At 32.6% G+C, this 21,108-nt stretch overlaps 2 protein-coding genes across 2 annotated transcripts; one reads left to right on the plus strand and one right to left on the minus strand.

The window, feature by feature from the left end:
* The first annotated feature begins 476 nt into the window (after positions 1 to 476).
* Positions 477 to 7,053, plus strand: LOC129906127 (phosrestin-2). The gene is made up of 5 exons (XM_055981771.1): positions 477 to 854; positions 5,837 to 6,402; positions 6,464 to 6,705; positions 6,762 to 6,891; positions 6,956 to 7,053. The coding sequence occupies exons 1-5, from the start codon at positions 746 to 748 to the stop codon at positions 7,013 to 7,015; spliced, it is 1,107 nt and encodes a 368-aa protein (XP_055837746.1). The 5' UTR covers positions 477 to 745; the 3' UTR covers positions 7,016 to 7,053.
* A 7,653-nt stretch (positions 7,054 to 14,706) lies between these two features.
* LOC129905077 (protein croquemort-like) lies at positions 14,707 to 20,366 on the minus strand. The gene is made up of 5 exons (XM_055980452.1): positions 20,183 to 20,366; positions 19,820 to 20,122; positions 15,099 to 15,898; positions 14,924 to 15,017; positions 14,707 to 14,860 (listed from the first exon to the last, which is right to left on the minus strand). The coding sequence occupies exons 1-5, from the start codon at positions 20,309 to 20,311 to the stop codon at positions 14,723 to 14,725; spliced, it is 1,464 nt and encodes a 487-aa protein (XP_055836427.1). The 5' UTR covers positions 20,312 to 20,366; the 3' UTR covers positions 14,707 to 14,722.
* Positions 20,367 to 21,108: the final 742 nt, after the last annotated feature.

The raw sequence follows: 21,108 nt of genomic DNA on the forward strand, positions 1-21,108 counted from the left end.
TTGTATATATTTTTTAACTACACTAAAATGTCTCTAAATGGAAAATCAATCCCGGTTTTTATTTACCACTAAAATCAATACCTTGCAATTTGTATGAATGGTGGGTATGCTCTTTCTGAAAAATCACCACTTTCTTTTGCAGCTAAAATTTGTGTTCAGCAACTTACATACATGCAACCTTAGCTATTTTATTTTTCATTACGTATTTTTAAAGAAATTCCGTACTACCTAATTCGAAATCAAAATACAGTTTGTCAATGACATAAACATGATTAACAATTTCCCAAACCACACTTTCCTTACTTGCGCAAAATCATGTACTTTGTTTTGTGTTTTTTTGTCCAACCAACAACGAAAGCAAAAATGTTTTCACCTCGAAGCCATAAAAGTTTATTTCCAACGCACAACGGAACTTATTCAATTAGGGCCAGGTATAAAGACAATGTACAGATGACAGAAAAATTCAAAGTATTTAGCGACACGAACCTCGAACAAACGACTGAAACAAAAAAAAAAATAAAAGTTTTTAAAATTTAAATAACTTTGGATATTAGTAACTTAAAACACAAAAAAAAATAAAAAGAAAACAATTGATTAATAAAATAATAAAATTTTAATATTCCCAAATTTCTCCGTGAAACAGGGTGACTTTTCTACATAACCTCCTAACAGCTTAATTTGCTGTTATTACCTAATAAATAAATTTAATTAAATCGATTTGAAAACAGAAAACACAACAGCAACCATGGTTGTAAATTTTAAAGTTTTCAAAAAATGCTCCCCAAATTCAAAAGTCACCTTGTACATGGGACGACGAGAATTCGTTGATTCTGTGACCGTTATTGAACCTGTTGGTATGTATAATATGTGAAAAAATGTTTTAATAATGATGTGAAAGATAAAATTTCATAAAAATTTTTAATTTCAACTTAATTGAATTTCTTTTTTGTTTGTGTGTAAAGGAATTTTAATGTTTAATTAGAAATTCTAAAAATTAACTGAATAAAATGCACTTCCATGCATCCTTTTAATTGAATTTATGTTAGAAACTACAAAGGACTTTTCATTTGTGCCGCTCAATTTACCTATTTTTAATTTAAATTTTTTTTTTTTAAGTATTTAAAATTAATTGCAGCTAAGAGTTTTATTTTGTGCAAAATTAATTTGTGCCAGGATATTGTTTTCACAGGATATAACATTCCATTGTTTGTGTTTAAAAAGGACTATTCGTAAATTTTAATTAAGCTTGAAATGTGCTGAAAATATGATTGTACTGGTACAGAATAGAAAAAAGTTTGAAATAATAAATCTTCTATAATCTAGTAAGCACTCTTGTTCCGGAAATTATTTGAGAATGTGTTTGTGCTTCCGAAAATAAATTTAAATAAATCACTTTTATGATTGAAATTTCGATCCAAGTTTTGTTTAAAAAAAGTGTTTGGATACTGCTTTCATGGTATCGATGATATATAATGTTTTCTAAAATCCTACTCGAGTTTTCACATCAGGACTCCATTCTGCCTAAATGAGTTTTCTTGAACTTTTTAACACATTTCTTTAAGGAGTCGGTAATATCTTGACGAATATTCACCACATTCAGCATTTCACATGTATACATACAAATGTACGATCTTGAAGAAAAATCGTCTTGGCATAGGGTGTTTTCATAAATGTGTCCCTAAACTAGACCTGCGTTAAACGTGTTAATAAAGTCACTAAAGCAGATCTGCTATCGTACTAACTTAGTTCAACTGCAGGAGCTGCTCTGGTGCTCAAAAACGTCATTATGTCGTCAACGTCGCGTCGAGCAGATTGCGCAGCCAAAATTTTAATGGCTGCAGAACTCACGAAGAAATTTATTCGGCTCTTCATTTGATGTTTTTATTGTTAATAAATGTAAAATACCTATTGTAAAAAACAAATTGACAAGCAAAAATATTAATTAGGGTGGTGCAAAAAATGTTTTTTTTTTCATTCTTCGAAAACTTTGGATTTTAATGACACAGAAAATTTGTAAATCGTGTTTTTGAATTGAAAATTGTCGTATTAGGGTGGATCTAAAAAATGTTGTTGCTTGTGAAATTCTCAAAAACTCAACGTGGATATTATTTTACCCAAATTATAAAAGAAAAACAGTATTTGCCATTACGATGGTTCAAACATTTTTTTTTAACTTATTGAAAAAAAAAATTATTTTCACTACAGAGAAAGTTTGAAATACATGGTTTATGAAATATAATATAAAATTGTGTATTTTCGCATTATTGTGCTCAGAAAAATGCTATGCTTTACATTTACTCTTGGAATTCAACCAAAATCCATTTAATTAATTTGATATAAATTTAATATTACTATACCAAAAAAAAAGCACTTAACAAACTTTCTCATTTTTTTTTTAAACGCAAACAAAAAACTTTAAAAAAAATAATTTTTTTCAAATGTGAACCACGCGTTTTTTTTTTTTAATTCCACTGTTAAAAGTAGAAGTATATTTTTTTGCGCCACCCTAATATAAAACGATTTACAAATTTTTTGTGTCATTAAAAACAATTTATCGGGAATTGAGAAGGGAAATATTTTTTTGCTCAACCCTTATGTCGTTTTCGATTGGCCATACGGAAGCGTCCGGAATCATTCAGAAGCCTTCTGAAAGTGTTTTATTCGCCCGAGTTTGACTGGCAGAACGCTTCTCAGAATAGAAATTCTCTTCTTGATTTCAAAACAGAATTGAAATCAGAATTCACTCAGATGTCAAAAAAAAAACACTCAGTGTTTTTTTGTTTTTCATTCAACAATATATTGTTTTCTGAAAGTTAAATTAATTACAAATCAAAAATGCATACATTAATGGATAAATTACCATTTATTTCGAATAATAATTTATAATTTTCCAACTCTAGCGCCCTAACTTTCGTTTGCAAGAAAAAAAAATAATACAAATATTTGACAATTGAAATATCAGACAAATAAAAAAATAGAATTGAGTGGAAGCGATTTGACCTGTTCCATTCGATTTCAGAATGAGTGAATCCGTGAGTGAATCCAATCGAAAACGACATTAGTAAACAACTCGTTCTGTGGTCATTTTTACATTTTTGATGCTTATGAAGATGAATTTTTAGTGGAATCCATAAGTTTTTAGGGTCGCTGAAACCGAATCCGCAGTCCATTTTTGCCCCATCACGTCAGGTTTTCTATTTTGTCCTATCACGTCAGGTTTCCGAGATAACCTAAAAAAAGATGTTTGTTCCTTTTTTGAGATAATCTCCAAAACCTGACGTTATAGGCCAAAATAAATTTCGAATCTGGTTTTAGCGCAAAACACAATATAGGGAGTTACTATCCCTTATAAAAGGTTTTAGATTGTCATCGGAAAAAACCCGTTATCTTAAAAACTGTCCATTTTTCGACTTTCTGCCTACATCGGCTTTTTATCAGGAGCTTCAAGAGAACAAGATACTAAAATTTCAGACAATTTCACCGAGGGCCACTTCCCATACAAAATGTGTGGGGATCCCTTGAAACCAAACTTTAACTTGGTACACTTTAACATCTTAGTACTTTGTGTGCCAGCATAATTTCAACATTGGAGAACTTGGAGGGTTGAAACACCCAATTCAATTTTAGCCTACTTCCAATTATAATATCGAATTGAAACTTGGTACCTATTAACTTGTTTCTCTATATAGGCTATAGGTCATTTTTGATTATTAACTATTTGGCGTTGACGTTTCGTACATATTCATATGTAGTTCGGATGATAACACAATATTTTTGTAGTCCGGACCCTGGGGAGGGGAATTGGGGGGTCGTAAAACTCCAAATCAATTTTAGACCTGCAGGTACGAGCGAAAGAGAGGGACTTTGGAGGCTTAATAAACCCAAGTCGAATTGAGCCTACTTTCAATCATGATAAAACTAATAAGTAAAAAATAAAATACATAGTCTAAAAAACTAAAAATAAGCTTCTTTCACGCACTAAAAAATTAATTTGAATGACTTATAGGAAATGGTAAAATCAAAAAGCGTAGAGCGCATTTTTGTTACTTTTACTTTAATAAAGTTTTGAACAAAGCGCTCGACGTTTTTGATTTCCTATAAGTCAATTAAGTTATTTTTTTTTTATTGCGTGATAAAAGCGTATTTTTAGTATTTTAAACTAGGTATTTTATTGAACAGTAATGTTTTTGATGTGGTATGTCTTTTCACGAAACATTTTCATTGACTTCCAAGAAGATTCAATAGAGTAAATGAAGATAATTAACTTTTTTTAATATTTAAGAACATGTAGCTACAAACTTTTTTTTCAACCTTGTTTTAGTTTTGCATTCTTATTTGAAAAGACTCCCAACAAGATAGTTAAATTAATGTTTAATTACGAGCTAAGCAAAAGAAAAATAATATATGTACAGGCAATAGATTAAATTGAATAAAGGAGATCATGGTTTTAAATGTAAAATGTGAAAAGGAAAGAAAACATTATGGGAATTAGCATTAATATGATTTTGTTTTCCTTCATCATACAACTACAATTATATTCTTAATACCTACATAACGAACCAACACTATTTGTATTTGCTACTCGTAGTTCTTAAGCAAGCAACCTCCCCTAGTATCAAAGAGGATTATTTGCGTAAATCCAGATGCTATATACGGGGAGAATTTTAATGGCTTCAGAGCCATGGAAAATAGGTATATTGATTAAATTTAAAGCTTGCGTTTGTTATTTATTTTAGTTAAAAGAATTCTTGGCTTCTTTGGATATGTAACTATAGGTCTATTATGCGTAGAAAAAATAAAGAAAACGAAATAAAAATTTAAGGTATCGAAATAGAATTGGGTCTTTTAGTTGAATTTTATAGAATGTTGATTTCCTCAATATTTTCTTGCAGAAACACACTATTTGCATTGTTTTCGATACGTTCCATTTTTTTCTAAATAAAATAATGAAACAATATTGCGATAAAAACAAACGATTTCGAAGAAAAAACAAGAGCTTTATAAGTGCAAAAACACCAATCACAATTATTATGTGAACCAACAAAAAATTTAAAATATTTTTCTATTTCGGGGATTAAATTCTTAAATTTTGAATTCAAGGTCTGATTCCTCACATTCAAGATCCAACATATTAGACTTTTTTGTAGTGGAATTTTATCAAATTAATTACGTTTTGGTCCATTGGTTGAGGAATAGCAGTGCAATTCGCCAGAAATCGCTTTGGTACCTAAAAAGAACACGCTGTTATTTTTATAGGCCTGCAGTACCTAGGAGAAGAAGGACAAGGATTCTTCCAAAAAAACATTTGATGTGCTCGATAACTTTAGTGGTACCAAACAAGTTTTAAATACAAATTTGTGTTTGAAAACCTTTGATGGTATTCTCTGTCCCCGGAGCTACCATCAAAACCCACTTTAGAATAGTGTAAGTTCATTATTGAAAACATCATTTTGTGATGCAGAAATTCAGCTGTTTGTTTATTCACATTAATATTTTGCTTTAAAATCAATGTATTTAGGTATTTCGGTCACCCAGTGAAGACGTTTTAGTTTTTCTTATGAGACTGCACTGTTCCCAACTTTCCTATAATAAAACGTCGAAATTTAACTTGCTCCGAATGTTTTTTTTTTTATAATAAACGACTTTCGAAATAAACGACTGCATTTTCTGTTTTAAACAGGCTTTATTTAAACTGTAAAATAGTTTCAGTTAAATTTAAACATTTATTCTTTTAAAATAAACATGTAAAAAATGTTTTATAAGAACACAAAACGCATCTATATTTTTTTAAGAAAAATCTTTAAAACTTCTTCCCTTCTACTTTCATTTATTATAGATGGAATTGTCGTCCTTGATGATGAGTACATCAAACAAAACCGCAAGGTTTTCGTCCAACTTCTATGTAACTTCCGATATGGACGCGAGGAAGACGAAATGATGGGCCTTAACTTCCAAAAGGAACTAACTTTGGCCTCAATGCAGGTTTACCCTCAGCAAAAGATTGACATGAACCTAACCAAGTTGCAGGATCGTCTCCTGCCCAAGTTGGGTTCAAATGCCTTTCCTTTTGTCCTAGCAATGCCACTTAGCTCACCAGCATCAGTGGTCTTGCAGCAAAAGGCCAGCGAAGAGGGACAACCCTGTGGAGTCCAATACTTTGTTAAAGTTTTTACTGGTGATTCTGAATGTGATCGGTCTCATCGGCGTAGTACGGTTAACTTGGCCATTCGCAAGGTGCAATATGCTCCAACTAAGCCAGGTATTCAACCATGCACGGTGGTGAGGAAGGATTTCCTCTTGTCACCTGGAGAATTGGAGTTAGAAGTTACATTGGATAAGCAGTTGTATCATCATGGGGAGCGTATGGCCATTAATGTTTGTGTTAGAAATAATTCGAACAAGGTAAAAGAAAACAGTTACTTTGGTGTCTGGTATATAAATCCAGCTTGTATTTTCTATTTAGGTGGTCAAGAAAATCAAAGCTATGGTACAACAAGGCGTCGATGTGGTGCTTTTCCAAAACGGCCAATTCAGGAATACAATTGCTTTTGTTGAAACTAGTGAAGGTTGTCCCATACAACCAGGTTCAAGCCTACAAAAAGTGATGTATATGGTTCCAAATTTGGCTGCAAATATCGAACGGTCAGGAATTGCCATTGAAGGTGATGTTAAGCGCAAAGAAGTTGTATTAGCCTCAACAACTTTGTAAGTTTCTAGTTAACTATACATCTGTTAAGTCACTAAAATTAATAAATTTACAGACTGGCTGCCCAAGAAAGCAGGGATGCATTCGGAATCATTGTTTCGTATGCAGTGAAAGTTAAACTTTTCCTTGGCGCTTTGGGTGGAGAACTTTGCGCTGAATTGCCATTTATATTGATGCATCCAAAGGTAATCTGCAAAAACTGTAATACTGATAAAAATACTTACATTTTTTTTAAATGCCTTCCAACAGCCAAGTCGTAAGCAGGAGGAAGCCAATGCTGAACCAATGTCTGAGAAAAACATCATTTAAACCAAAAATTATTAAAAAAAAAAATATTAAAATTAGAATAGCAACAAAACAAACAAAAAAAAATGGATGATTTTCTAATGATGGACTGACCGAGCTTTTATCGAAGGACTACGCACGCTAATGAAACTTTACAGAAACAAAATTGAAACTTTTTGGAAGTTTTAAGGAAATAATCTCTTTTTTGTATAACTTTTTGATTTTGAGATATTTATTATTTTCGTTTTAAAGCAAAATATAAATAATTTTAAGATGTCAATGCAAAATCGATCACATCATCGATTTATTATTTAAAGTAAGAATGGTGACGTTGCATAGCAACTTTATTATTATGGAACATTTACATAAATATATATTAAGTTGATGCAAGTACCTTAAACAAAAAATAAAAAACAATACATATATAATACATATTACATAGTATATTGTACCTATCTACATTTCATAGTTAGATACTATAATACAAGTAAGAATGCAATAAAAAAATTAAAGAGATGAATATAATTTTTAAATAAGTTTATTCTTCGAAACTGTGTTTGTGATAAATTTAAGAAATGAAATAAAATATAAAATGAAAAATAATAAGTATTTGTATTTCGTTTATCATAATTATAATAACATTTTTTATAGGAAACTATCAACGCGATGAAGAAACATGATAGTAGAGCGAGCGAGTACGGATACGAGATTTGTGAAACATCTGATCCGATGCCGATGTAAGCCAGGCTTTTCAGGAACTGCGCCATGCCAAGGGTGCAGCGTGCAGCTTAAAAATTGGCGTTCAAAGAAAAACAAATGCTCAGGAAATACACTCACCAACATTTTTTTACGATGCTTAAGGCGTAAGGCCTATTGATGACGAAAAAATGCTTCACAGTATTCGGACTTATCACGTTTCGGAAAGGAGAATGTGCAAACAAAATATATGAGAGCTGGTCGTATGAACACGTCTTGATGTCGGGCCCAAGATAGAGACTATGAAATTGATATTGCATGTGCACCAAGTACCGATAGTGCGACGGCGACGCCCCGTTAGACAAGTGCAATAATAGTGCTTAAAAGCATCTTTTCCTTCCGCTTCCGTATTAACAAGAATATAATAGAATTGGTTAGATCTTCTATGCCGGGGCTGTATATTTGCTCTTAGTAAAAATGTTCCTTGTCCTGGTTCTATGTTGCATTGATTCAAGTCTCCAAGATTGTGATCTCTGTACAGGTCGATGCTAAAAATTTCATCGTTAAAATGCTTATCACATAATACGGGCAAGCTCTGGTAGGGGTAGCACTAAATGCTACCCTTTGTGTGTTAAGATTTTTTTTAGTTACGTATTCTGCGGGTGGCAATGGTGCCACGGTTGCCGGAATGGGTAGGATCCTACCAAACTGGGTAGGTTTTTTTACCTTGGGTAGGTTGGTAGGTTTGAAGTCAATTTGGTAGGTTTTTCCAAGTTCTTTCTCTAAAATAATTTTATTTTTAATAATTGAAAAAAAAATCGTAATTATGTCAAATCTACCCAAAATATTTGTGCCAAACAAATGTGCCCATCTAAACCGAGAGTAATAATATTAAGTAGTGTATGTAAACGCAGTATCCTCATTGTTGGTGTCTGAACTCATCCGTTTTCATGTTTTGTGTTGACACTAACTTCACATTCTTGATTAGTGATTTCTACAAAATGGCATTACAATTTTATTTTAAAAGTTTTTTTCCAAAAAATTATTTATAAAAAATTGTTTTTTTTAAAAAACGGCTCTAACGATTTTGAAATTTTTTTTCTAAAAATGCACGTTTATATATCAATCAAAACTGCATACTTGTTTTGGAGGGCAATTTAATTTCAGATTTTATTTTATTTTTTTAAACGAATTTTATTTTTTTTTCCAAATTTCTATATAGAAAGTCTTAAAAATTTAAGCAACTTTAACTAAAGAGCAAGTTCGTGCGACCCAGTTGTGCATTTTATTTTTTTAAACAAGAATTTATTCTCTTAAAATCGAAAATTTTCGTTGGGTAGGTTTTTCTTTGAATTGGTAGGTTTTTTTCGAAACTTTGGTAGGAAATTTTTTATGCGAGTGGCAAGCGTGAATGGTGCAGTGGATGTAGTACTTGACTGCTAACCTCAAGGTTGTGGGTTCGAGCCCTACCTCAGGCAGCATTTTTTCTTAATCCCCCAGCTTGGAAGCCACCCGTGGGACTATATGAGATAATAATCATCTTATTCTCAATTCACTGTACCAACAAAAATTCTTTCCTATCTTTCTATTCCTTCTAACTAGTGCCGTGCAGTTGCATTTAAAAGACCTTAGGTCTTACAGGCATATAGTTAAATTATTATTATTACAAACATTTTATACAAAGCCATTTTATAGCACAGTTTTTGAAAAATTAATTTTTAAAATCAAAATTTTGAAAAAAATGAGAGGGGTCAACATTCCCATACGATTTTCTTATTGTCTCGACCCAACATACACGATATAGGTTTTTTGCACATTGCTCCCGAATCACCCAGCGCATTTTTTAACAATCATTCCTCCTCTGCTGTTGTATAGACAACTCTTGACAATTTTTTGTGGATTCCTTTCAATTAATTTTTCTGTTTGTCGATATTCGCTACACGTTTTCTTTTCAAACTTGAAACTGAAACAATTTGGATATTTTTTGAAAGTTGGTCAACTTTTGTTTTTAAACTCGAAACCTATTATCACGAATTGATATCACACCAGGAGAAGACCCTTTTTTTTAAATACCACGAAAATGTTTATTTCATTTACACTTGTGTCGTATGCCAAAAAGTTTTAAGTGCCGTTAAAACATCAAATTTTATGAGGCAGATTAAGCATATAACCGTAAGTACCTATGTACTTGTTAAGCTTCATTTTAAAAATTAGCACTTCCTAGATGTATGTAAGCAAAATGGGTGATAAAACAAAAAAAAATACTTCATAAACAGCGAAAAAGCCATAAATCAAAAAAACAAAAAACTTTTGGTTTTTGATTAATTTGATTATATTCTATGGCCATGGGTCAATTAGCATGAAAAATTCCTCAAATTTTTTATCTGATGATAAATCTTCAGTTCAAAAAATTTAATTTATTCAAACTTTACAAGGAACCCAGATTCAACAGAACCAATTGAATATAAAAAAAAACCAACAAAATTCGCACGTCCTTAACCCAAGTTCACCATCATAACATGAAAATTTCTTCAAAAGATTACGATTATGATGTGTTATCATTATCTGTGTATACTGTTTTTGGGAGGGTTTTCATTTTAAGTGCATAGTAAAATATAAATGTGTGAATATTAGGACAACAAAAAAAAATATAAAGATACAAATAGCGCTATAAAATTAGAATATTTTAAGACAGCCATCTTCCGATTATGATGTATCACAAATTGTTTGAATAAAACTGAGCTACCATTAGGTTTGACATAAATGCTATTTACGATGGGTCCCCAAACGCTGTCATAAGAAGTTGTAAATCAACTGGTAATATCCTTAGCCTTACCCAATTTGTACGGTGTGCTATAAATTGAAGCGCATATTATCCTTTAATATTTTAAGGCGGTTATTTTCTTTCTGCAATGAAAATTCTATTTAGTTCATGTCCCTGTATTGGAAAAAAATAACGAACGGGGAGCAAGATATATAAAATAAAGAGGTTATAGATGTACATCTGCTATTATACGTTGGCCGAAGAGTCATGATGACTCATCTTCAAATTTTTCTTTGAATTTTCATACTATGATAAAATTGTGCTATTTGGTAGTTCGTTCTAAATTATTTATTTGTTTGCTTGTGTGTCAAATCAAATTCAAATCTTGTGCCATGAGGTGGCAGCCCTGGTTTAACTTCCTCATAATATTTCAAAATACAAAATTTACCACCAACAGATTGAAATCACCATCTTGCTAATACAGTACAGGTAAATAGGCATTTTAAAAAAAACACTGTTACACTCATGAAACTTGGGAAAAACCAAAAATTTCACATGGGAAAAACATGATACACTGATGGAATTTGGGATTAAAGTTATACATAAAGCAGGGACAAAGGATTTATTAAGTTCTTAAATTTATTTATTATGAAAGGGTGGATCCGGTGGTTCATCACTCCCACCGTATTTTACGACTCCACACCACTTATACAAAATTAAGGTGCTTTTTTAAAGTGAGTTCCCCGTCCCTCTCACTCTTAGGTTGGTTTTTTAAGTGAGTTCCCCATCCCCATGCCTCTTACTTTTGTATGCAAGGAGTCTTAAAAGTCTCCAACATATTGTGCTACCGCTCGCAGGTACTCTTGTGGAGTCTTGGCATCATACTAACGTATAAGTCTGAGGAGCCTTTCATTTGTCTGAGCATACTCAACTCTCGAATATAGTGGCATGTGGTCGCCGCCAACATCCAGACGTTCGAATAGGATGTTGATTCTCAAGTGCTCATTTAAAAGGCCTTCCAAGAGCTTATAGATATTTGGGTGTTGGCACCCAATCGCACTTTGAAAGGCCCTATGCCTAGACTTCACTCCATTATTTGTCCTCGACAGGTCTTGTGTCGTTGTTTCCTTGCAATTCCACATTGAAATATTGAATCTAGGAGTACAATGGCGGAGCCCTACCCAAGTATTCTGGAAATACTCTAGAAAGTCTTGGTGATTTTGTGTATCACCAAACTTTCTATGAGCTCGCTCGCCAACATCTCATAGCGATTCAATACATCATTGGTATCGCAAAAACACAACGCCGAAGACAATTATAGAAGTTCCTGTCCGCTCCGTATCTTGCTTGCATCCCTAATCGCTGAATGTTGTTGCGGACTGCTTGCGCGAAATGGAAAAAGCAGCTATAAACTACCGCTTCGGGGAAAACTTCTCGGAGAGTAAGCTCCTCTGCCTGTTCGTAGTCGATTATTAAGTTAGTTGGCTGAGCATGCCGGGTTACAGCCTTTTCATGCGATTTCAGCTTTGGGCCACGGTTAGACGCTTCCACAGAAACTCCTTGCATACAGCGTGCAACTATTGACCTGGGAGGAAGTGGTGGCCATGGCTTTAACTATTTGGGAGGTGCGAGCAACCTCATACAAAACGGGGGAAGGCCCGTGGTTATGCTCATTTAGCAAAACCACATTTTCTTTTTCTAGAAACAACCCTTCCCTTACATTTGAAGCTCTGATACTTCTCGCACCTCCAAAAAGTTTTATCATCGTCCCCTCTGTACTTCACGTATGCAAATCCTTCATAGTGAAGCTTGTCTGCCCCCCTTTGGGCTTTGATAAAATCAACCATCATGAAACTGCAAAAAAAACTCTTAGAAAAACCTCAAAAAATAACGTCCTTACTCTTTGAGAGTTACCAAGAGAGTGAGAAAAATATTCAAACATTCAAAGTAAATTTAAATTAAAAATAAAATGGCCTCCCATTTTCAGATATAAGACTTTGAACTCCAATATATCAATGTTCTTTGGACCTAAGAAGTTGAAATTAAATGTGTGGATAGACTTATGTGTAAGAAAGTCACAAATTTTTTTTAGTACAAAATTTATATTTTTGTACTAAAATCTTAAAAAATTAGTACAAAACCTGAACCGTTAGTTTTTGTGTACTAAACAAAATTTGATGAATTTCTCGAGGCTTGGCCTCGACCAAATTTCAACTTTCTTGGTCTTGGTAATATCCGAAAATTTGACTTTCAGCTTTAAGAACAGAGCAGCAGAATACTAAAGTCTACAAAATTGGTGTTTTTTTTTGTAAAAATGATGAAATTCGAAATTAGTACCACAAAAACTGAAAAAAAAAGGTTACACCAATGAAAATTGGTGCAAATGTTTCATTTATAACACAAACCAAGAATCAAAGGAGTCTTTATTAATATCTTAGGTGAAAGTGGGTTTTTTTTTTGGGGGGGGGGGGGGAATAAGAGAAATCCACGATAAGTCCGATAAATTCGATGGTATGAAAGGTAAAATGAGTGTATACATTTTTTTATGTGAAAGGGTGTTTTTTTTTGGTGCAGAGAAAATATGGGTATATTTGAAGGTGTACTACTAGAGTCGGTAATTCTGGTGGAACCCTATTGAAATTCAGCAATTATGTTACTTCTGCGATTAGAAACAAGAAAATAGAGTGTCTACAAAAATATCATGTTTAAAAGGGTGTTTTTTGAGTGAAAACAAAAATGATTGGCCACCCTAATGAAATTTGGCAAAAACTTTGATTTGGGATAGAAAGCAACAATAAAGAGTTTTTATAAGAAAATTTAGGTGAAAGGGTGTTTTTTTTTAACGAAGAGACAGAAAAATCTATAATTGTTTACAAAAACCAATGATTCATTTTATATTTGAACGACCACACCACATTTTATGTCTAAACCACCTGTTTTCGACCCCTTCCAAGGGATATATCTCAACCGACGATTCTATCCACAAAAAAATTCACTTTTCAGTGTCCTTGGGGGCCTGTTTTGGTCTTAATAAAAGAAGCAACATCCGACCTTCTCTCCGTTTCGGAAGGTTCCAAAAATCCGTAAACATTCCCATGTAAACTTACCGCAATATCATATCTTGAATTAATTTTTTTTTTTTTTTGTTATAATGAAATCTGTTTTTTTTTCTTCTTTTATTATTTTTGTACTTATTCTTTTATACTTACCTGTATTAAATAAAACATGAAGTTAGATGACAAATTGAACGTTTTTACTTAAGTTTTTAGGCGTTTTACACGAAAAATATTTGGTAGTTGGACATACCCAGATATCTTCTGATTCGGTTCATTCCACAATTGAAATTAAAAAAAAAAAAACAAAGAGCTCTTCGTTCCTGCAGACTTTTTGCGGATTGTTAACGAAGCAAGACCTACAAAACCATATAATATTTCTTCCTTAATTACGGAACAGGAATTAAATACTAGAAATCGATACGCCCAGGGAAGAAATCTGGAGATCTTTGTGTTGTTAATATCAGGGCACTCAAATACACAAACTTCGGAATGCACTACAAGTTAAACTTCAACCATAAACTTCAAAGATAAGCGCACACAGTCGTGATTGGAACATTAAAAAGCAACGAACAAAAAGTGATGTTAATGGACTCCTTCAAATAAAAGATTGACGGGTCCGGTCAGCGGCGGGTGGTTACTTATAAAGTAGCCATTGAAGTAGGGCTGTCTGTTTTTTGGCGGGACAGTCCACTATCCACCAAAGATTGGCCAGAGTTTAGCCTACTTTAAGACAACCAATACACAAAACCAAGCTCACCTTCAATTTAAATCATAATATAATCTCCCCTGGAAGGCACGAAATCGACCAAACAGTGTTGGATAAACCACCCGCAAAGTTGTCGATATACCTACTATGCAACAACGACCACTTCGACGCAGACAAAGTCTTGAGGACTCTTTACATTTTTTCATAATCCTGCTGTTTATTTGTTTGAGGCTTATTTTATTTTCTTATTTTAGCTTCAAAAATAACAGATGAGTTGACTTTCTCAAGATAACATTTTAAGAACGTTCATCAGCGCCTTATTTCAATCGATAGTTTCCAGTTTTTTGGTAGAATAATGTTATAAAATTGGTAAATTTGCTATATTTGATCATTTCCAAGAAATTAACTTTTTCTAACCGCTCTTTGTATCTTAAAGCAAAGAAAACAATAAACTCCAAAAATCTTATTACAAGCTTACATATATTAAAAACTTATCAAATTACATTTCATTATTTCTTTAAATGTTTGTTCTGGCCTTTCCAGTTTCGAGTTATGGTCAAAAAAATACCAATTACTAACATAATAGCACCAATTGCTGTCAAAGCAATTCCACCATAGACTCCATAAGATGGCAAACCTAAGGCAAGCTGAATCAAAGATAGTAAAAACACAATTAAGGAACATTTCAAACTTCAATTCAATACACCTACCCTAACTTCCGCTGCAAGAGCCTCATCGATTTCCGCCCGCTGCGAAATGGTGAAGAAGGGAGCATAAAACTCTTCGTGAATATTTTTGAAAATTCTGTAAAAAAACATATTAATTTAATTTGCCTTCAAATAAGGGACAAAATCATATCATCAAATCTAGTATTGTAAAACTTACTTAAAACTATTATCCCTTCGGATTCGCAAGCTTATCATAACATCAGCATTTACTTCAAGTGGCACCCCCAAAGTGGGCTCCATTAGAATCGTAAATGTGTGTTTTTCTGGATCAGGTGCCATGCCAGTTATGTTAGCCCTATAAGACGGGTCAGCTAAGTAGAAATGAGCATGTGACATATACATTGGAGATCCTTGCGTACATGGCCCCAAATCAATGACACCAGTTTTTTGGCAATGATCGCTCTCTTTGGGACAGAAACATTTCATATTTGGATAAACTTCTCCACTATCAAAAGTCATTTCATTCGTTCCGTATTTTATAGCATCAATGCCCATTTTTCGTTTATTTTCACCGGCAAACAAATTAATGTACCGGCAAGTATCTGGGATAAACATTGATATGGCTTGGTCTCTTGGCCGATTTGGCACCCATAAGTCTCCAGTGCTTCCGTTCACTTTGCCGCATTCACCTTCATAGTAACCAGTGTGATCACTGCCATTCCAATGCGTTAGTTCACCCATTTTCGATAAATCACCTTGTCCAGTATGAACTGTATATGTGCCTTCATAATCTTTTGTGCCATTTCTATCCAGAAACAAAGCGAAATATGCAGATTCTACGGGTACATCAGGTCTATTCAATTTGAGTGCAAAATCAAGGAACTGATCATAGAACCCCTTGAAGAGCCATTCTTCTGCAGTTTTGGTCCATGTCAACGTTCCACCATTTGTGTTCAGCAAAGTATTGAGAAGAAACTTTTTGGCCTTGCCTTCGTTTCGCATCTGATTCGCAACTGCCTGTGCAAAAGAAGATAAAGAAAAAAATTGGTTATTGATCCGTAATATGTATCGAACAATTACTATGCAAGTACTTTTTTTTATAAATTGCAGAAAGCTCATAAATTTGCTTGCCTTTACCGGTGACTGAAATAAATTAGATATATAAATGAAACCAACGAGCAAAACGATGAAACATTAGAATCACGACAGTTTCAATCAGATCTTGCAAATTGTTCTATTCAATACCATTTGCCTCGGAGTACAGTTAATTCTTTACTTGAACTATGTTCAATTCAAAATGTTCTACCGGGGGGAACCACAAAAGACTACGTGAAAAGCTCCTTCCCCTTATCTCGAACACGTCCACGTTTCGTTTCCTCCCGGTCCGAATTAAAAATGGACATTGCAGCCATATAATAATAAAAAACCATTCAATCACATTCATTCTCTCATATCTAATTCATTCAAAGTTGACAGCCAACACCACACCAAGCACAAGCAAGCAAGTAGAACCTACCAAATTAAAAGTAAAAGGAAAACTTAAAATTACAAAAGGAAATAAAAGAAAAGTTATACAATCTATAAATTAAAAAAAAGGAAACCAAATCAATTAAACAAAAAAAGGAAAAAGGAAAGTTACAAATAAAAGGTACGGCTACGCCCCAACAAACTATTAAGGAGCCATGTCCCAAGATGTGAAAGACTTCATAGATGCAAGAACACTCATTTCAACTCCACGTAATACATACATTATAAGTCTAGAAGGTAACAGCAAATAACTCTCCAAAAGCTGTCGAAAATTTCTCATGGAAAGGCAAAGTTCCAAAAAAAAAAAAAAAACAGTGAAATTAAAACATTGAAAAGCATTAAAAATTGCCCCAACATCGTGAAGGTTATCAACGAAATAAGCTTGTGCTGGGGACACAAATTATATATTGGAGGAAACGAAAAAGCCCTTCTCTAATTAGTCCGGTCAAATTAGACTAAAATAAGGGTGTCAGGTTACATTAATTCCCAGCAAGCTGAAAATTGGTAGGATTGTTGGAAACACCATCATAAATTAAATCTAAAAAGTCCTCATCGATCCGAGGTCTGGAAAAAAATTTACGGGGGGTCAAAGGTCAAAAAAATGGGTTTTTCACGATTTTAAGCAAAACGGTAAGTCTTATCAAAAAATTTTCAATGCAAGAATTTTAGACCAGATTATTATATATAAAAAGTGTCATGACACTTTTTTTCCTAAGACAAACCGTTTCTTAGGTATAACGATTCAAAAAGTTGAAGTTGAGTTGTAATCGTCCTAATCAGGCCTATTCTAAAAAAAAAACTCCTAACTGAAAAGTTCCTGAAATTTCATTATTTTTTTACCTTGAATTTCGTTCTTCAATGGTTAAGAATATGGGGAGCAAAACAAAATGGAAATTTTCGCCATTTTTCAAAATGGGGGCCCTTCTCCCGAAACCATTTCCTTGGAAATTTTTGTTTAGAATATGTCTGAATATATACAGGGTGTGCAATAGAGAATGGACAACCCTAAATTGGCTGATAGCTAGACTTATGAATGTTCTAAAAACAGATAGAAAAAAACGAATTTCACTTGATGAAATTTCATGAAATATCCTGCCGTATTGTTGTCTCTTGGAATATGTAAAATAATTTTAGAATATAAATTTTACACCTATTTGAACTGAACTTTCTTAGCCAACATTTTAATGAATTTCTTATTATTTTATTTATATCGTCAGCTTAGAGTGTAAACCTGCTAACTCCACTTTAACACTCGTGAAAAAACTGTTAAAAAATAAAATATTTCTAAATGTTTGAATTAATTCAAGCCAGCATAAAGTTATTCCTTAGTTTTCATACTATTAAATGTAACGTGCCTGGAAACGTGATTTGAATAGAATAGCCGACATACCAAAGATTTTTTTTTTGTTATATGAGATTTTCGAGAAAAGCTAAAAATGCAGCTTTATTCCAATTGCTCTCATTATAAAGTTTGCAAAAATTTAATCAAAATCATTAAAGCTGTTTTCGAGAAAATTGCAAAATTTGCTAAATTTTGTATGGGTACCTTCTAAGCAATGTGGTAAAATACAAAAAAAAAATATCACGTGTGCCAAATTTTATGAAACCAACCGTATAGGTAATTTAAATATGTAATCTTGGACGAGGACATACACTAGAGTGTCCCCCTGTCCGGTCATTTTATGATAATTTTTGTTTTTGCTCCTATTTTTTCGAAAGAGGTACATATCAAAAGTTGCGAATTAATGAGTAGGATTTAATATGATCTTACTTTTTAATTTGAACATAACTTTATATAATATTACAGTAGATGACGTATATAAGAAAGTCTCATATAAGAAAAACACGCATATAAGACAGACATTTCAAAACACCATGCACCTTCTCATAAAATTGTGTGTTAAATTTACCTCATATAAGAAAAACGTTTATAAGAAAAACACTGATATAAGAAACCTATCCTGATATAAAATCTCATTCACTACATAGAAATTTAAACGTCTATAAGAAAATCTCCAGTATATAAACATGCAAATGATGCAAAGTGTAACTTCCACAAAATTTCTAAATCCAGCTTCATTGAGCTGCCAAAAAATTGACAAACTGAGGATGAGCAAGAAAGAAAAAAACGCCCACACATTGTTTGTGTTCGTTTGTTGTGGTTCAAAAATGTCATCTAAAAAAAGAAATACATTTTCTATAAAAACGAAATAAATATGTTATGACTTATAAGAGAAATTTTATTTCTTATATGCAATTTGTATTTACATAAGAAAATTTCTTTCTTATATATATTTTATTTATATAAGAAATTTTCTTTCTTATATACACTTTTTTTCTATAAGAAAACATGGATATAAGAAAGGAATTCTCTGGTTTTTTGGACTTTCTCATATCCGTCATCTACTGTACTTTATATAATAGGTGGTAGAGGCCCTAAAGTTATCTCGAAATTAAAAAGTAAGTATATTCCAGACACTTCTCTGGAATACGCAACTTTTGAGACCTCTTACGATTGAATAGACCCGTAAATTTAATTTATTTATAGAGTTCAGATTTTTAAGCAGAACTTTTGATAACCTTTTTGAATAGAAAAGCGCAAAAATCAATTCTTTTTGAGAATCTATTTTATCGTAAGAGGTCACAAAATTTGCGTTTTTTTGTGTCATAGATCTATAGTAGCTCAGAAAATTATTTAAAGTTTGATTCAAAAAGTCACATAATAAACAGTTAAAACATTCTTTAATAGATTAAACAACTATTCCAAAAGAAAGTTACCTAACATTAGAGGGAAAAGCCCAAATTTTAGACTTATCACGACGATGATCATATCAGTCGTTATATTGGGGGATTAGATTTGGTCGAAGCCATACATTAATCTGCAACTACTTTTACAATAAAGAAAACTATGACACAAAAAAACTACAAATCAAATTAAACTTATCAGTGAGCAAAATAAAAGGTAAAACTGTGGTTAACACAAGCAAATCAACAAAATAGTTTATGCAGTTTAGAAATAAAAAAAAAAAACTTCAATAAATGAAACTCTTCGAAATAGTCGTTTTGATTTTGCGGAGGAAAAAATCACATACAAGGATTTTCTGCAACTTTTCGTATAAAAATATCCTAAAAGCGTTGTTTGTGAAATTATTGCCGTGATATTACAAGGGGCCCTACTGTAACTTATGTAACTTTTTGCTACTTTCGCATCTGTTCGAAAGTTAATTTCAACTGTACTTCCTAGTAGTTTCATCAAAATACTCCTAAGCACTAAGCACACATGGATTCATTAAAAAAAAAAAATCAATGCTCAACCTCAATGTTTTTACATACACTGAACATTAACTCTGGTTAGTGAAACTAAAAAAAAAATTTTTCTTAGGCACAATAAAAAAAAGAAAAAATACTCACCGCTGTAGCAACATTTGGACAAGTAATTAAATCATCCAATGTGCCGTTTGTCTTCTCCGGAACAAAAAACCAAGTGCGTGTTCCAAAATATGTTACTGTTTTATTCGGATGCCATTCAAGGTCCTCTTTGATTTTTGCTTCACGAAACACATAAGGACCCATTTGAACAAAGTTAGGTTTAACATTGAGATTTTTAACTTGATCAGGATTTGTCCAGTTCCATAAATACATATGCATGTATATGGGAATGGGTGTAATATACCATTTGTCGTAGGTTTTCGATGTCTTCGATAGGGGTAATTCCTTTTTTTTTTAATAAAAGAAAATGAGTATTTTAGAAGTCAGACATTTAATTAAACTAACATTGTAAATCATTGTACGAATTAATCCAGGCCAAAAGCAAATTGTCAGTATTCCAATGGCCAAAAAGGCAGTTCCTAGGGTGAAAACCCATATTTTCTGTTGAAGAACACTGCAGCACTTACAACACATTGTGAACAAAGTGATGTGGCTGCTGAAACTAAGAATTATGCCAACCCCGGATAATCACCATTTTCAAGATATTGTGGGGTCGATAAGAATTTTAAAGTCTAGAGATATAGATTAGTGTTATGTGAAGAAATTGCTTGTTAATTACTGTTTAAACTTAATTGCTGCTTATCGTTGAGATAAGCTGTGAATGAAAGCAAATACAGATTAACAAGTGGCAGTGGATGATAAGAATCTTGCAAAGTTAAGCCATTATATATGATCGGTTAGTTAATGGATCTGGAGGGCCTTTTCAATCACCATAGCTTGTGTAAGAGGCTATGATGAAGGAGTATATACTTGAGGAATTTCTGAATTTTCGATAAGAGTTTGTGTTTTTTTTAAACGAAAGCAAACTATGTATATATACATACATAGGGGAACCTGGGGACACATAATCCCCTGGGACCCTGGGAGACTTGATCCCTATGGTCTAAGTTCTTTTTTAAAATTTAAAACAGGCAACAAGTAAGCTTCCTCTGGTTTTAAACTTTAAACGTGATTTTTCTTATTGCCAACAAGAAATCTGTAGAAGGTGTTGAGTTTTCAAACCGAAAATTATTTTTTTTACACATAATGAACTTGTGTTTTATGAGTGAATGCCATATATTTATACATTTTTACGCTTTTTTATACATCGGAGCCTATTAATTTTGGTAGGTCCTTGCCAATTTACTTATTAAAATAAAGAAATGTTATTTTATCTTATTTCTTTTATACATAATCAGACACAAAGTAAAGTATGTTTACACAAAAATTCA

This window comes from Episyrphus balteatus, chromosome 1, assembly GCF_945859705.1.
Source record: "Episyrphus balteatus chromosome 1, idEpiBalt1.1, whole genome shotgun sequence".
Classification (NCBI taxonomy): Eukaryota; Metazoa; Arthropoda; class Insecta; order Diptera; family Syrphidae; genus Episyrphus; species Episyrphus balteatus.

Excerpts from the sequence above, each read along its gene's own strand:
- LOC129906127 (XM_055981771.1), top strand. The coding sequence starts at position 746 with ATGGTTGTAAATTTTAAAGTTTTCAAAAAATGCTCCCCAAATTCAAAA. Across the intron at positions 6,403-6,463 it reads TTAGAAATAATTCGAACAAG|GTGGTCAAGAAAATCAAAGC; the intron begins GTAAAAGAAAAC and ends TTTTCTATTTAG. Across the intron at positions 6,706-6,761 it reads GTATTAGCCTCAACAACTTT|ACTGGCTGCCCAAGAAAGCA; the intron begins GTAAGTTTCTAG and ends ATAAATTTACAG.
- LOC129905077 (XM_055980452.1), bottom strand. The coding sequence starts at position 20,311 with ATGTGTTGTAAGTGCTGCAGTGTTCTTCAACAGAAAATATGGGTTTTC. Across the intron at positions 15,899-19,819 it reads GTCCAAATGTTGCTACAGCG|GCAGTTGCGAATCAGATGCG; the intron begins GTGAGTATTTTT and ends TCTTTTGCACAG. Across the intron at positions 15,018-15,098 it reads CGAAGGGATAATAGTTTTAA|AATTTTCAAAAATATTCACG; the intron begins GTAAGTTTTACA and ends GTTTTTTTACAG.